The sequence below is a fragment of the Mesitornis unicolor genome, unplaced genomic scaffold (assembly GCF_000695765.1).
Source record: "Mesitornis unicolor isolate BGI_N332 unplaced genomic scaffold, ASM69576v1 scaffold9072, whole genome shotgun sequence".
NCBI classification, from domain to species: domain Eukaryota; kingdom Metazoa; phylum Chordata; class Aves; order Mesitornithiformes; family Mesitornithidae; genus Mesitornis; species Mesitornis unicolor.
Window position 1 is genome coordinate 1 of NW_010169826.1, and position 14,643 is coordinate 14,643.

A 14,643-nucleotide genomic window follows, 5' to 3' on the forward strand; every position below is an offset into this window, starting at 1 on the left:
ACGTTGAGTACTCCTGCTACATCAACACCCATCCCAACTACTACAAGCACGTTTCCAACAATCATCACAAAAACCCCACTGCCTCCGACTTCAGAACCATTAAGTAATTCTCTTTCTTTGTTTTAATTTATTGCTTTTGTATGGGAGAATTCAGCGTTCATTGGTAGCTTAATACATGTCTTAATTTTCTCACTCTGAGGTAGTGCAGTTTTTGTCTATTTAAAAAATAGTCATTGAATCACAGAATATTTTTTTTAGTGAAGGAACCTTTTAAATGCTTTAGTCCAACTCCCTGCTCTGGGCAGTTTCATCTTTTCATCTACCAGGTTGCTCAAGGTCCCATTTAATCTGACCTTTAACACTTCTAGTGGCTGGACATCGATAATATTGTAAAACCTGTTCCAAGATCTCACCACCCTCTTCACAAAAACATTCTTCCTTATGTCAAATATAAACCTACCTTTTCTCAGTTTAATCCCATTTCCCCTGACCTGTAACTATAGACCATGGTAAAATTTGTCTCTCTGTCTTTCTTAGAAAGCCTCTCTTATAAGCCTTTCTGAAGAACCACAATAAGGTCTCTCCAGAGTCTTCTCTTCTCCTGGCTGAACACCACCATCTCTTTCAGCCTCTCTTCCTAAGGGATATGTTCTATCCTTCCCATCATTACTGTGGACTACCTCTGGACTTGCTCAGTTTCATGCCTTTCTTGTGCTGCGAACCCTAGAGCTGGATGTAGAAATTCAAGTGGGGTCTCACAGGAGTCAATTAGAGTGGATCCTGTACTGAGCTCTTTGTTTAAGAGGGAGAATGCACATACTGCTGGTACTCCAATCCATTCCTTTGGTTGTTAGGAACATTAAGAGGTTTTTCATCTGGGTACCTCTGCCCAGCTTAGACATGCTGAACTGATGGGAAGTCTTGCTTTGGCTGCTCTTGTCTCTCATCTTTCAGCTGGAGAGAATGGACTCAGTGGGACCTGGGGTTTAGGCAGCAGTGTGTGTCCTGTGCCTGCTTCCTTTGTGGCGATGAGCCTTCCTGGTGCTTGGTTTCTCCAGCTTCCCCCACAATGTTGAGGAGCAAGCTGACATTTTGACAGCAATGTGAGACCCCCAAACATCCCATGAATCTGCCTCTGTGACAGTACACCATCTGTTCCTCTATTTCCTCGTGAACATGAAGGAGTTTGCCTGTTTTCACCCAAATGTGAATTAATTTTACTTAAGGACTGTCCTTGTGGACTGTGTGGGTAGAAGCAGTGTATCTTAATTCCTCCTATCCTCCAGCTCTATGACTGCATTCTTATTATGTATGCTATGCTTCTCTTTCTACCATGTGTCTCTTACATCATATTGCAAAATCACAAACAGATGGCTCTGAGGCTGGCCTCTGAGTATCATGAACAATTTGTAAAATGCTAATCAAAACCCATTTCAAAGGAGCCTGCAGTAGAGTTTGTTATGAAAACTGGCTTGATCATGTGAGAATGATAAAGCAGAAAAGTTCCTAGCATTCCCAAATAGCTTGTGGGCGAGTAGTCTTAAAGGCCTGGGAGTCAGATATGGAAGATAGATTGCTCCAGCAACTGCTGAGTTGCAGTAGAATCAAGTAACTCTGAGCATAATCAGTGCTGGTATAAGATGCCACATGAAGTAGCACAGAGAAGAGTGGTCTATCCATAGAACATAGCATGACAGCAATAGAGAATTAACCAAAGAGTTCACTGATCAACTCAATGAATTCCCCAGCATTTAGGACTCCTGAATGCTTCTCTGCAGCATAAAGTTTTAACACTACAGACAGCAGTTGCATCCAACTTTGATCATTGATGAAGTGTTTATGTCAATGTTTCCCATTCAAGATTTAGGAGATTTGCTCTGTTATGGAAAAGTCATTAATAAAAGAGTTTCAGATTTATTCCTGTCAAAATACTCTGTGCTTAGGTTTGTTGAAATTCATTTGCTTATTAGAAAATAAAGTGAAGTTAATAACAAATGCAATTTGCCTACTAAATAAAAACCTGTTTCTTCCCTATCTTAAAGGGGAAACAACAACTGAACCAGTTACACTGACAAAAACAAGTACTACAGTTACACCTTCAGCTACCCCACTGCCAACAACAAGAACGACAGAAAGTACAGGGTCTACTATAGGTACCACTATTCACCAGTCAACATCATCAGTATCAACCAGCCCAGCAACAGTCACCACCTCTGGAGTCACTGAAACAGAATCAACCACCAAAACCACCACTTCAGGCCCCACACCCTCACAACCCACTCCCCATGGCACCACAACAAGAATGGAAACACCTAGCCACGAGACCACTACCACTGGGACTGTGAGCCCTCCAACAGCATCACCTAACATCAGCACCACAACCTCAAGACCATCCTCCACAGAGCCTACAATCAGCACTACTGTATCACTACCAACAGTATCAACCAGCCCCATGTCAGCCACTACCTCTGGTACAACTCCAACAGAATCTTTCACCACCACTTCAGGAACAACCTCTAGTAGTTTTACCACAGTCACCGCAACCACCACCAGCACCACTTCTGAAATAGTTACTCCTGGCTCAACTAGTACTTCTGTGCCAACTACAACATCAAGTGCAGTCACCACTACAGGAAGTTCTACATATAGTACAGTTACTCCACTCAGTACTTCAAGTTCAACTACAAGTCCCCCACCAACCACTCCTGGAAGAAATTGTTCTATTTTCCCAAATGAATCTTACGCGGTGAGTGGAGTTCATGGTTTTTTTAGCATTCTTTCTGAATGGGGTCTAGGCACACCGTTTCAGTGTTACAACCATACAAAGCAGGTATTAATCTGGATAGAAAATGAAGTATCAGTCCTTTTATTTCTTTCTTTTTTTTTTCAGATATCAGCATAATTTCCAATGGTATTCTGTTTGATAGCTTATATATTGCTGTTAGTTCTTCAAGGATAGTTTTGACAAAGCGTTCTTCAAGTAGTTAGATCACAGCTCAGTGTTTCTCATTACTGTAGGATAGCTTTGATGAGGAGGTAACCAAGGACTAAGTGATGCTAAACTATCTTTTCTTTTTCTGCTTTTTGATAGTTCTAGAGTGGGGAAAATATGTTTGTAAGTTTACAGCACAACCCAGCAAGAAGCCACAGGGCCGAACTAGTCTGAGTTTGGAATGAAGTGTAGTTGCTTATAGTCGGGTTTCAAGAGAGGACTGTGAAACAGATCACCACATTCAAATGCTCTTGAAATTTGACTCTAAGTTCTGAATTTTTTGGACCCCTCCACCACTGACATAGACAAGCTAATGTCTTTTACATTTCTAAAGCCTCCTCATGGCTTATATGTCTATCAACTTGCTCAGTAGACCTGCGAGGATAAAAATTCTATATGGCTGAAAACCTGGTGGAAGATAGAAAAAATGCATACAATCACAATGTATGCATGTAATCACCTTACACATTACTCCCCAAATAGCTGGTGTCCATTGTAGTTTTAGTTGTTAATCGGTTCTAGGCATTCATGGAAAGGGATTGATCACACATTGGTCACTGATATTGATCAGTGTCTTTCACTGTTGATTTGAGAGAGAGTCTAGGTGATAAGATTAGATCAGATACCTAACTTTTAGACAGCTGAAACTAAAAAAGGCAATTCCCACTTAGGGTACTTGCTTACCTTTATAAATATTGCTTTTCAGTTAACAGTACTCAGTAGTGCCAGCTCATCTTGCAGGCCTTGATGGTGTTGACTGATGCACTTCCTTCCCATTTTCATACTTCTGGTGGTCAATAAATATATGACGTTTTAAAACTCTGCAAAAAGATATTCGAGCATAACTGTTGTCAGTCTGACTGCTTTGTAATGTTTCTCTCTCTCTTCTCCCTCCCTCTCTTTTCAAACACAGCCAGGTGATTCATGGTGGCTCTGTAACTGCACTATGGCAATATGTATAGAAGACAATATAGTTCAGGTGGTTCCCGTAATCTGTAATCCACCTCCTAAGCCTACATGTGCCAATGGGCTTTCTCCTGTGCAAGTCATTGATGAGGATGGATGCTGTTGGCACTGGGAGTGTGATTGTAAGTATATATTTTGTTAAATATTTTCTCTCTTGTGGGAACAATGCTAGTGTCAAAAGCAACAATATTTATCACAAGTTGATAAAAGTTGTGACTCACTGAGACTCTCAGACTTCTAGTTTTGGTCTGTTTGGAGTGCTTCACTGATTCTTTTTAGCTAATTGGGGGCTTTTACCTGATTTGGCATTATTTCTACATAACTATTGCATTAGAATAAATTGGTCTCCCTAGGCAGGATTTAAATGTCCAGATGCAGACATCTATAAGCTAGAAGCCTACATATAAATTATTTTTTCAGACTATTGATAAAGGTATATCTAGGATGCAGTTAATCCTATTCTCAGTTGTCTATCAGAAATAATTCTAGATAATAAACTCATGCATTGATATATACACTTTAAAAATTTAAATGTTTGAAGTTAGATGAGATGAATCCCACACCTACACATTTAGTTTGTAGTCTGATCTGATTCTGTATGTTGCCATAAGAAGCTAACCTAGTTTTATGTTTCTGTAGGCTACTGCACTGGCTGGGGAGACCCACATTACATGACTTTTGATGGATTGTACTACAGCTACCAAGGGAACTGTACATACGTTCTTGTGGAAGAGATTTCTAAGAAAGTGGACAACTTTGGTGTCTACATTGATAACTACCATTGTGATACACGGGATGTAGTCTCCTGTCCTCGGACGCTCATTGTGAGACATGAGACTCAGGAAGTGCGCATAGCGACAGTCAAGCCAAATACTCTACAAGTAGAGGTATTGGAGAATGATACCTTTGATTTCTTGATTAAAATATTAATACAGCATCAACCTGATTATTATATCCACAATATTAGAAAAAAAAAATTTAAAAGGAATGTGTGTTTTAGATTTAATTCCAGTTTGGATTATAAAATAGGACTGCCTTGAAGGACTGCGTTTTTGACTCTGAACATAGGGAAAAATTTCTACAACTTCTTCCCTTTTTTATCTCAAATATTTGCAGTGCCTTATCTCTCCTAAATACCTAAATGTGAACAAACTGCTAAGAGTTAAGGATATAAAATAAATTAATTAATAATTAATATTTATGTAACAGAGGAAAATAATAAATTTTGAATGGGAAGATACAACATAAACTAGACATAACTATAAAGTACTGAGCTTAAACATTTTTTAGAAGTGTCATTACTAGCTTTGATTGGTGCCGCCTTTTCTGAATAGGGTCTCTTATGTGTCTATTTCACTGATAAACATGATGACCCAGCTTTGGGTCTTTGAAATTGGGCAAGAAGTGTCTGGCTTTAGGCTTTTGTGGAGCTTGTTTCATTTATTTTTGTACACTAATGTGTGGGAATATTACAGGTTAGGTTGTAATATATTGTTGAAAATTTGCAGCATCTAGACCTCTTTTTTTTCTCCAAAGCAAGGAAATCTACCATTGCTGAGTAAAAGCAGTAGCGTTAGTTCCATAAGTATATCCTGGCTACTGCATTAAAATAAATAATACAGATTTTGGCTTATTTCTTTCATTTAATTTTCCTACAAGTATGTTCCCTTTATGCCAAGAAAGTTAAAACTGTATGCACTAGGAATTTAGGAGAATTTCATATTGCATTTTTACAGGATGTTCCCAGTGCCATAGTCCCTCTAATAAATTTTTTGAGTGCTAGAATTTAGCTGGTTTAAACTCTGTATTTTAGTCTAGTTTATTAGTGGCTGAAGTGCCTTTTCTTTGGCTTGGAGAAGAAAAGTTCAACTTTCTAGTAACGCAAAAGGAAACACGGGGACACTTTACAAACTAAAAGCACAATTTTGTCTTTAGGTTCTATCTCCAAAGTAATGAACAGTCAATTGTTTTCTAAAGTCAAACTAAATATATGTCTCTTTTCTGTTTTCTGTTATTTCTTAGGTGACAGTAAACAAACAGCCAGTGGCTTTGCCTTATAAAAAATTTGGCCTGAGCATCTATGAGTCAGGCATAAATCGTGTAGTGGAAATTCCTGAACTAAAGATGAATGTAACCTACAATGGCTTGTCCTTTTCTATCAGAATGCCCTACAGCCTATTTGGCAACAACACTCAGGGACAGTGTGGTAAGGCTTACTCTTGTAATTTTTGTACTCTCAGAAAACTGCAATCAGATAAATGACAGCCCTGCCACAAAGATGAATGAAATTTGATAATGAATCTGTGAGTGATTACTTTCTCCCCAATTTTAGGTACTTGCAATAACAACACAGCAGATGATTGCATGTTGCCGAATGGAAACATTGCAGAAAACTGTGAAACCATGGCAGATCATTGGCAAGTTGTTGATCCCTCCAAACCACAATGCTCTCCAGGCCTAATTCCTACAAAAGTACCTAGCACAACTCCAGTGCAGCCTTGCAAAGAGTCTTCCATCTGTGAACTTCTTCTGGGAAGGTAGACATTCCTTTGGGGTTTACAAGCCTTTGATCTTCAAATTAAGTAGCAATTTTAGGATTAATTTCTCAGTAAAAAGTGTTTATAACTATTGCTCCATTTCTTATAGCTTGGGTTGCTTCCATTCGTTTTACTGTTTCTAGATGTCATTCTTAGCAGATTGTTTGCTTTCAAAGCTCTGGCTGCTACATCAACCTTTCTTAATGTTCTCTTCTGTTAGAAGAAAACAGAGTCCAACTGAAAACAAATCTTCAGTTTTAGAACATCATGTCAGAATTTAAAAAGCAAAAGATCTAACAAAATCTCATTAGAAAAGTAGTTAATAGTTATTAATATTCATGTCGCTCCTGGATGGAAAATATTGGTGCCTGAATGTTTTGTACATTAGGAGGGAATACTTTAACATATGTTGAAAGGTTACAATCTAGATAAGTGCTCTTGGTAAAAATCTCTCAGTAATAGTGCTTGTTCACATCTTCTTAAGCACGACTGTTGGCGCATTATATTAAGAACATTGAAGAATTGATGGATCACTCAGTGACTGATAATGATAAATGTTTCTGTTTCTAGTGTGTTCAAGCCATGCCATGGTTTTGTCCGTCCTGAGAAGTACTATGCAGCCTGTGTTTTTGATAGTTGTGTACTTCCCAACTTAGACTTGGAATGCTCAAGTCTGCAAATCTATGCTGCCACCTGCACTGATCAGGGTGTATGCATTGACTGGAGAAGTCATACCAATGGCATTTGCTGTAAGTATTTGACCATCAGTTCAAGAAGGACAGAGAATTGCTTGAAAGAGTCCAGCAGAGCCACAAAGATGATGGAGGGAGTGGAGCATCTCCCTTATGAGGAGCGGCTGAGGGAGCTGGGGCTCTTCAGCTTGGAGTAGAGGAGACTGAGGGATGCCCTCATACATGTTTATAAATATAGCAAGGGCGAGTGTCAGGAGGAAGGAGCCAGGCTCTTCCCAGTGATGTCAAATGCCAGGACAAGGGGCAATGGGAGCAAGCTGGAGCATAGGAGGTTCAATCGAAACATGAGGAAAAACTTTTTCACTGTGAGGGTGACAGAGCATGGCCCAGGCTGCCCAGAGAGGTTGTGGAGTCTCCTTCTCTGCAGACATTCAAAACCCGCCTGGACACGTTCCTGTGCAATCAAATCTAGGCGATCCTGCTCTGGCAGGGGGGTTGGACTGGATGAGCTTTCGAGGTCCCTTCCAACTCCTAAGATTCTGTGATTCTGTGATCTATTTTGAACTATTAGAGAAGCTGTCATGGTTTAAGCCCAATGGGCAACTGGGAACCATGATGCCCACAAAAGGGGATTAGATGAAATAAGGACTGGGAGGGTTGTTTCTTTCTCACTACTTATGGTGCACAGGCAAAAGGCAGACACATCTTGGGAAAAACAAAACAAAACCAAAACAAAAAACAGAAACAACTTAATTTTGTTACCAGCAACGTTAGAGTAGAACATTGAGAGATATAACAAGATCTTAAAGTCAAACATCTTCCCCCACACCTCCCTTCTTCCCAGGCTCAGCTTTGTTACTCATTTTCTTTAGCTCCCCCTTTCCCCCTGCCGTGCATTGCCCAGTGGTGCAGGGGGATAGGAAGGGGGGTTGCAGTATACAACCTAACCATCCCCTGGTGCAACTTGAGGCCGTTTCATCTCATCTCTATGCTAGTTACTTGGAAGAAGAGTGCCACTTTGCTACAACCTCCTTTCAGGTAGTTGTAGAGAACAATAAGGTCTCCCCTCAGCCTCCTCTTCTCCAGACTAAACAATTCCAGTTTCCTCAGCTGCTCCTTGTAATATTTGTGCTCTAGACCCTTCACCAGTTTTGTTGTTCTTTTGTGTACAAGCTGAAGTGCCTCAATGTCCTTCTTGTAGTGAGGGGCCCAAAATCTAACATAGTAATCAAGGCCTCACCAGTGGCACTATCACTTCCCTACTCCTGCTGACCATACTATTTCTGACACAAGCCAGGATGCCATTGGCCTTCCTGGCCACCTGGGCACACTGCTGGTTCATGTTCAGTTGGCTGTCAACCAGAACCCACAGGTCCTCTTCTGCCTGGCAGCTTTCCATCCACTCATTCCCAAGCCTGTAGCATTGCACGGGGTTGCTGTGACCGAAGTGCAGGACCCAGCACTTGGCCTTGTTAAACCTCATACAGTTGACCTCAGCCCATTGATCCAGCCTGTCCAGGTCCCTCTGTAGAACCTTCCTACCAGATCAAAACTCCCACCCAGTTTGGTGTCCTCTGCAAACTTGCTGAGGGAGCACTCGATCCTGTCATTCAGACATTGAAAAAGATTTTAAATGAGTCTGGCCCCAAAACTGAGCCCTGGGGAACACTGCTTGTAACCGGCGACCAACTGGATTTAATTCCATTCACCACAACTCTCTGTGCTCAGCCATCCAGTCAGTTTTTAACTCAGTGAAGAGTAAACCTGTCTAAGCCTTGAGCTGACAGCTTCTCAAGGAGAATGGAATACACTCCTCTTTGAGAACTTGTGCAACAAGAGTGAAATTACAAAAAATGTTATAATTGAGATGTAAACTCTTGGCTTTATCTCCTTAATGGAAAGTACGGTGCTATGTCTCTATGGCTAAATTGCATAAAATAATTCCGTTCAGAAACATGAGTCTGACATCTGGTTTGATTTTTTTTCTCTTTGCTTCTCAAGATTGTCAAAGATACATAGGAAAATGAGTAGTCAGTGTTTAATTTCTTGGCATAATGTTATGGGGCTTTTATATGATAGTTGTTTCTGAGCTCTTCTTCCTTTTTATTCTCCCATTCCAGCTTATAAATGCCCCTCAGATAAAGAATACAGAGCATGTGGTCCTATTAAAGAGAGAACCTGCAAATCAAGGTAAAGAATTCCTTCACTGTTGGTTATAGCTCATACATGCGGTCATATGAAATGCATAGGTGGATGAGAGAAATCAGTCTCCTGTCATGTCTTAAATTGACTGTCAGTTTTGGCACCACTGTTCTCTTGATCCTAAATCTGGATGGCTATACTGTTTATGTTGTTTGGCTGTAGCAAACATGAACATTGACAATGCCAAAATTGCAAATGTGCAGATCTTTTGCCACCGTATCTTCAGTGAAACGTTATTTGGCATAATATTCCTCTGTATGCCTCTGACAGTAATGATTATCCTCTGAAAATTTTGTCTCATACAGTCAACAGAATGAAACTTCAACTGGACAAGTGGAAGGCTGTTTCTGTCCTAATGGAACAATGCCATATGACTCTGGTGTGGATGTCTGTGTGGAAACATGTGGTGAGTTTTTCCACTTCAGTTGGATGCATGTTAGTTTCCTCTTTGCTGTTTCCTTCTCATGTACGCAACATAGCTCTGTGTAATACATAGTATGCAGTACTCATACAACATACAGTACAGACGTCTACTGTTATATAAGTGGTAATTGAAATTTATTTTTATATTTTCACAGGCTGTGTTGGAGTGGATAAGATACCAAGAGAGGTATGCTGCCATATGCTGTTGTATTTCAAGTAGAGGCTGAGGGTGAGGAGACAAGAGTGGTCTCCACTGCTGCAGTCTTGTTTTGCAGTCTCCCAACTTTTCTTTCCTGTTTTTATTTCTGTTCTTTTTATTTGGTAACCATGCAATCGCTCACTTTATTTTCTTTAATGACAGTTTGGGGAAAAGTTTACAGTAGACTGTCAGGACTGTATTTGCCTGGAAGGTGGAAGTGGCATTGTGTGTGAGCCTCATGAATGTGCCGAACAAAGTAAGACCAGTTGTGATGGAGAAGGCTTCTATGAGGTCAATGAAGTCAATTCTGAAGACTCCTGTTGTCCCATTGTCACCTGCAGTGAGTTTATACATTCATTTCTAGTCTTTCTATACCTTTTATGAGTAGAAAGGAAAAGAAAACTGAACTAGTTTAGCACCAGAGACCTGCAGCAGAAAGTCACAAAATAATATCTTTCTTCATGCTTTTTAAAAATAACTTGCCCAGTGGTACAGAATGTATGTTTCAATAATGCAATACTGAATTTCAAATTATGTGGCCCAACGTAACAGAATCTATAGTTCTTGAGTTCAGGACCACAATTTATTCAAGTAAAATGCAGCTAGATTATGGATTTCTAGGTGGGTTTTAAGTTTCTGGCAGTTGCCTACAACCTTGGGGAGAGTGCCAGTTGTCCACTACTTCTCTGCAAAGAATTATGACACATGTTTAACACTTGCTAATTACATAGTAGAAAAAGTTTTGTAAACTAGTGCAGTCGCTCAATCCAGTGCCTATATGCACTAGGAAAAATGTGTTTTCTTTCTGCAGTTTGTTTCTTTGGAGAGGATCTGGACTATTTCCTAGCAATGGAAAGTCTACCCTAAATGCTTTGATAGATGCCTGTTTCTACTAGCCACGATTTAGTGTATTTTCTGGCTTATTCCTTTTTTTTTTCCCCAGAATGCAATACAAGCTTGTGCACAACTAAAGCCCCCAAGTGTACACTGGGATTTGAAGTTCATTCCCACATCCCCAGTGGTCAGTGCTGTCCTGTGTACCAGTGTGGTAAGTCCGTTGGAAATATATTAAAATTATTAGCATTACATATTATGTAATTTAGCATCACACTTAGTAAGACTGTATGAATTAGCTTATTGAAAGAGGTAATAAACAAAATCAGACTCTACTAATTGGTTACTATTGACATTGGTTACTACTGCTATGGTTATGATGAACAACTAAGAAATCAGATACAGCTCTAGTGGCTCGAGTTCAGTTATCCTGGTTGTAAGCATATGTGTAAGAATGGCTACAGAATTAACTGGAACTGTGGTCTCAGGTTAATCTAGCAAAATGTCCCTGTAAGCATTTCCAGTAGAAGATAACTTTACAAAGACTGCTTTGTTCTTGCTAACTGAAACAAGGAACTACTTGTACGTGTTAAGTGGACATTCTTGGCTATGAACCGGACTGTGCATATTGGGCCAAATCTTCCTCCCTTTTTGCACGTGCAGTATTTGTTCTTATGCTTTATATATGTCATACATGCTACCAGAAGTGGGGAATAATTGATATATTTGACCATGTGCATTGTGATTCATTGTGGAAGAAATGAGTTTGACTGGAGTGGGGTGAAGAACTTTTTTTCCCCTCTGTGTAACCACCTAAATTCTTGCTTGTTAACAGTTCCCAAGAGGGTCTGTGTATATCAGAATGCTGAGTTCTTGGTAAGTTCCTATTTCAACAGTCTTCTGAAAATGCTTAAAAGACCAGTTAGCATACTTTATCAGAAGTGCTATGAGGACATTTATCTAGTACAATCAGTATTTTAGAAAATTCCAGGTTCCTCTCAGGAGTTTTCACAAAGCCTAAATATTTTCTGAAAATGTTGCTGTGTATGAAGAGACTGAATTGTTGTTTGCATGTCAGTATCAGAGAGAGATTTGGGTTTAGAGTTAAGTGTGAATGCATTTTTAAGTCAGTCCACATTTACTATCAGCACATTATTGCAGTTTTAAGACTGTGTTTTCAAAAATGAAAATACATAGGACTTTAATGAAGACACATGTTAAATTAAATTCAGTATTTAAGATGTTGTCTTCATAAGTGGCTAGCCAAATAGCTACCCAATATTATTTATGGTTGTTTCCTTCTTCATTGCTTGGTTTACTGATCGTGTTAAAATTAAAAAATGTCTGTCACACATATCTCATTAATATATGACCCTTTTTTTTTTCCTTAAAATTTATAGCCTAATTCCTCGGTCTTTGTTGATAAGTGTCAGAATTGTTTCTGCACTAATGAAGTTAATGTCACCACTCAGCTGAATATCATCTCATGTGAACATATTCCATGCAACACGTATTGTGAGCCAGTAAGTGACAAACTTAAAACAATCAACCCCCCCCCCCAAATACCCATGTCCATGAAAAGTGGTTTGAACAATGAGTGGTATAAGCAAAAGACAGAGAGCAGAAATCCAGAGTCCAACTTCTAGCATATATACCAACTGTCCTTGAGCAACCTATTGCATGAAGCTTACCTGTGTAACTTACAGTATGCAGTTCACATTGGTAGGATTAGCTGGAAAATGTCTGCAGAGCACTTAATGGAGTGATATTTAATTATTAGGCATATTTGTTATAGTGTTTTAATTTATTCCACCTATAGCCTGCTTTTATTACTTGCCTTCCATTGGGTTGGAACACAGAAAGGCACAGAAAGGCAGAAGTCTAGAGTACAATTCAAAGCACAATCAATTAATGCATTAGTATGTTTTCATTTATTTCTCAAAAATGCATCTATGAAAGTACTTTCATTTTTGATTAATTTTAATATCTAGGGATATGAACGTCAACCAGTTAAAGGTGAATGTTGCGGAAAATGTGTGCAGACTAAGTGTGTTATACATACACCAAACATTCCTGACCTCATCTTGAGTGTAAGTATGCTCTACATCCTACGTCTCTACCAAATTTGTAAATCTCCCTTTCAAAGAGGGAGCATTTGCTTGTCAGAGATAAGGCTTAGTGTAAGTTTGCGCCTGAAAGGTCAGAGGCTCACCTAAAACAAAGCCTATCTACAATATTTTTGGCTGAAAGGAAGGAATAATGAAATAAAATTTTCTGGAAGGCTTTTCCTGGAATGACAAATCCAATACCATTAGAAGGGTTTTTCTTGTGATGTCTGTATCTGGAAGCTTGGGCTTCCAATATTACTTGACTTTTGTGTACCGAAAAGCACTAGTAAAGCCTGCATATGAAACAACTTTAATGACCATGTAGGGTGAAAGTTTAGGATTGTTCTTAACTAACATATAACAATTTAGCTTTCCCTAGGCAAAATCCATTGGCATGGATGATTTTGTTAATAAATCTAATGTACTCTCCATACTTTAGAGGGATCTTTCTTTTCCAAGGACAATCCCATGTAAAACTGAAAACCCTCTCCACATATGGCATACTGCAATACATGCAATAATCTGTATCTAAAATGGCCGTTAACATAAAAATAATTGACTGGGAAAAAAGATGAAAGTCATTGTCAGAGGACAGGAAAATTTCTGTTTGAGCTCCCTTCAGCTTTTCTTATTAAAATTTGTATTTTGCTTGCAGCCTGGAGAGTTTAAAAATGATCCTAACAACAACTGCACTATTTATAGCTGTGTAAATATCCACAATCAGTTTATCTCTTCCACGTCTGAGATTACCTGCCCACCATTCAATGAGGAGAGTTGCAAACCTGTAAGTAAATGCGGAAAACTTACCCTCTACTCAATGCCTAGATTGCTTCAGTTTAGTTCAGCCACCTGCCTGGCAACAGAAGTCAAGCTAAGTTCTGATGACCTTTCACCAAAGTTTCTTAGTCTCGAGGGCCAAAGTTTCTGCTGCATCCATGCACAGACCATCCATGCACAGCGTGTATAAAATAAGGTATCTGGGTGAGAGTTCAAGGCTTATAACTAGCAGCTGCCTCTGAATGTTACAGAAAAACCAGCTGTTCCCTCATTAGGCTGCTAGTAACACCGTGCATATTCCCCATTCAAATATAGAAGTCTCTGAGAAAACATTTTTTGGAATAGCTTCTGAGAAAAAATTGTGTGATGTTAACTATAGACTTCAAAACATTATCTTTATTTGCACAGTCCTTTCTAAATTGATAGGTTTCAAGTCTGGAAGATACCGTTATCTTTGTTTATTCAGATCAATGCTACAGGTTTTGCTGGTTATTTCCAGCCATTGAGGAATTGTTTTCCTCAGCTGTTGGCCGAGAAGGCTCTTTAATACAGGGAAAGGAAATAATCTTATTTTTCTTGTTTCTTTGTTCTTTTAGGGGACTATTACATTGTTACCTAATGGTTGTTGCAAAACCTGTAAGTATGCCAGTGTACTTGAATCAACAATACATAGAATTAATTTTCTTCTTAAATCAACCCATCTTCCAGCCATAGAGGCTGATATGTTTGTATTTAAATAAATACTTTTATATCTACGTTTGTTATTCTAAGCATTCACTGTCTAATCTCTCTGGCAAAGTTTAAACTGAAGCAGAAAGACCACTGAAGACGATTCTTTGAGTGCACTAGTGAAGCTCAGAGTGCTGAGCTGCAAAAATCTTCTGGAGCTATTTCACTGAAAGCTTTTTCTGAT

At 39.2% G+C, this 14,643-nt stretch overlaps 1 protein-coding gene across 1 annotated transcript; it reads left to right on the forward strand.

The window, feature by feature from the left end:
* Nucleotides 1–3,938: 3,938 nt before the first annotated feature.
* LOC104536772 (intestinal mucin-like protein) lies at nucleotides 3,939–14,349 on the forward strand. Its single transcript, XM_010179489.1, has 15 exons — nucleotides 3,939–4,080; nucleotides 4,598–4,845; nucleotides 5,981–6,164; nucleotides 6,291–6,495; nucleotides 7,066–7,244; nucleotides 9,308–9,377; nucleotides 9,695–9,795; nucleotides 9,968–9,999; nucleotides 10,174–10,351; nucleotides 10,955–11,059; nucleotides 11,681–11,721; nucleotides 12,246–12,368; nucleotides 12,837–12,935; nucleotides 13,609–13,741; nucleotides 14,327–14,349. Exons 1-15 carry the CDS (start codon nucleotides 3,939–3,941, stop codon nucleotides 14,347–14,349), a joined length of 1,863 nt encoding a protein of 620 aa, XP_010177791.1.
* Nucleotides 14,350–14,643: the final 294 nt, after the last annotated feature.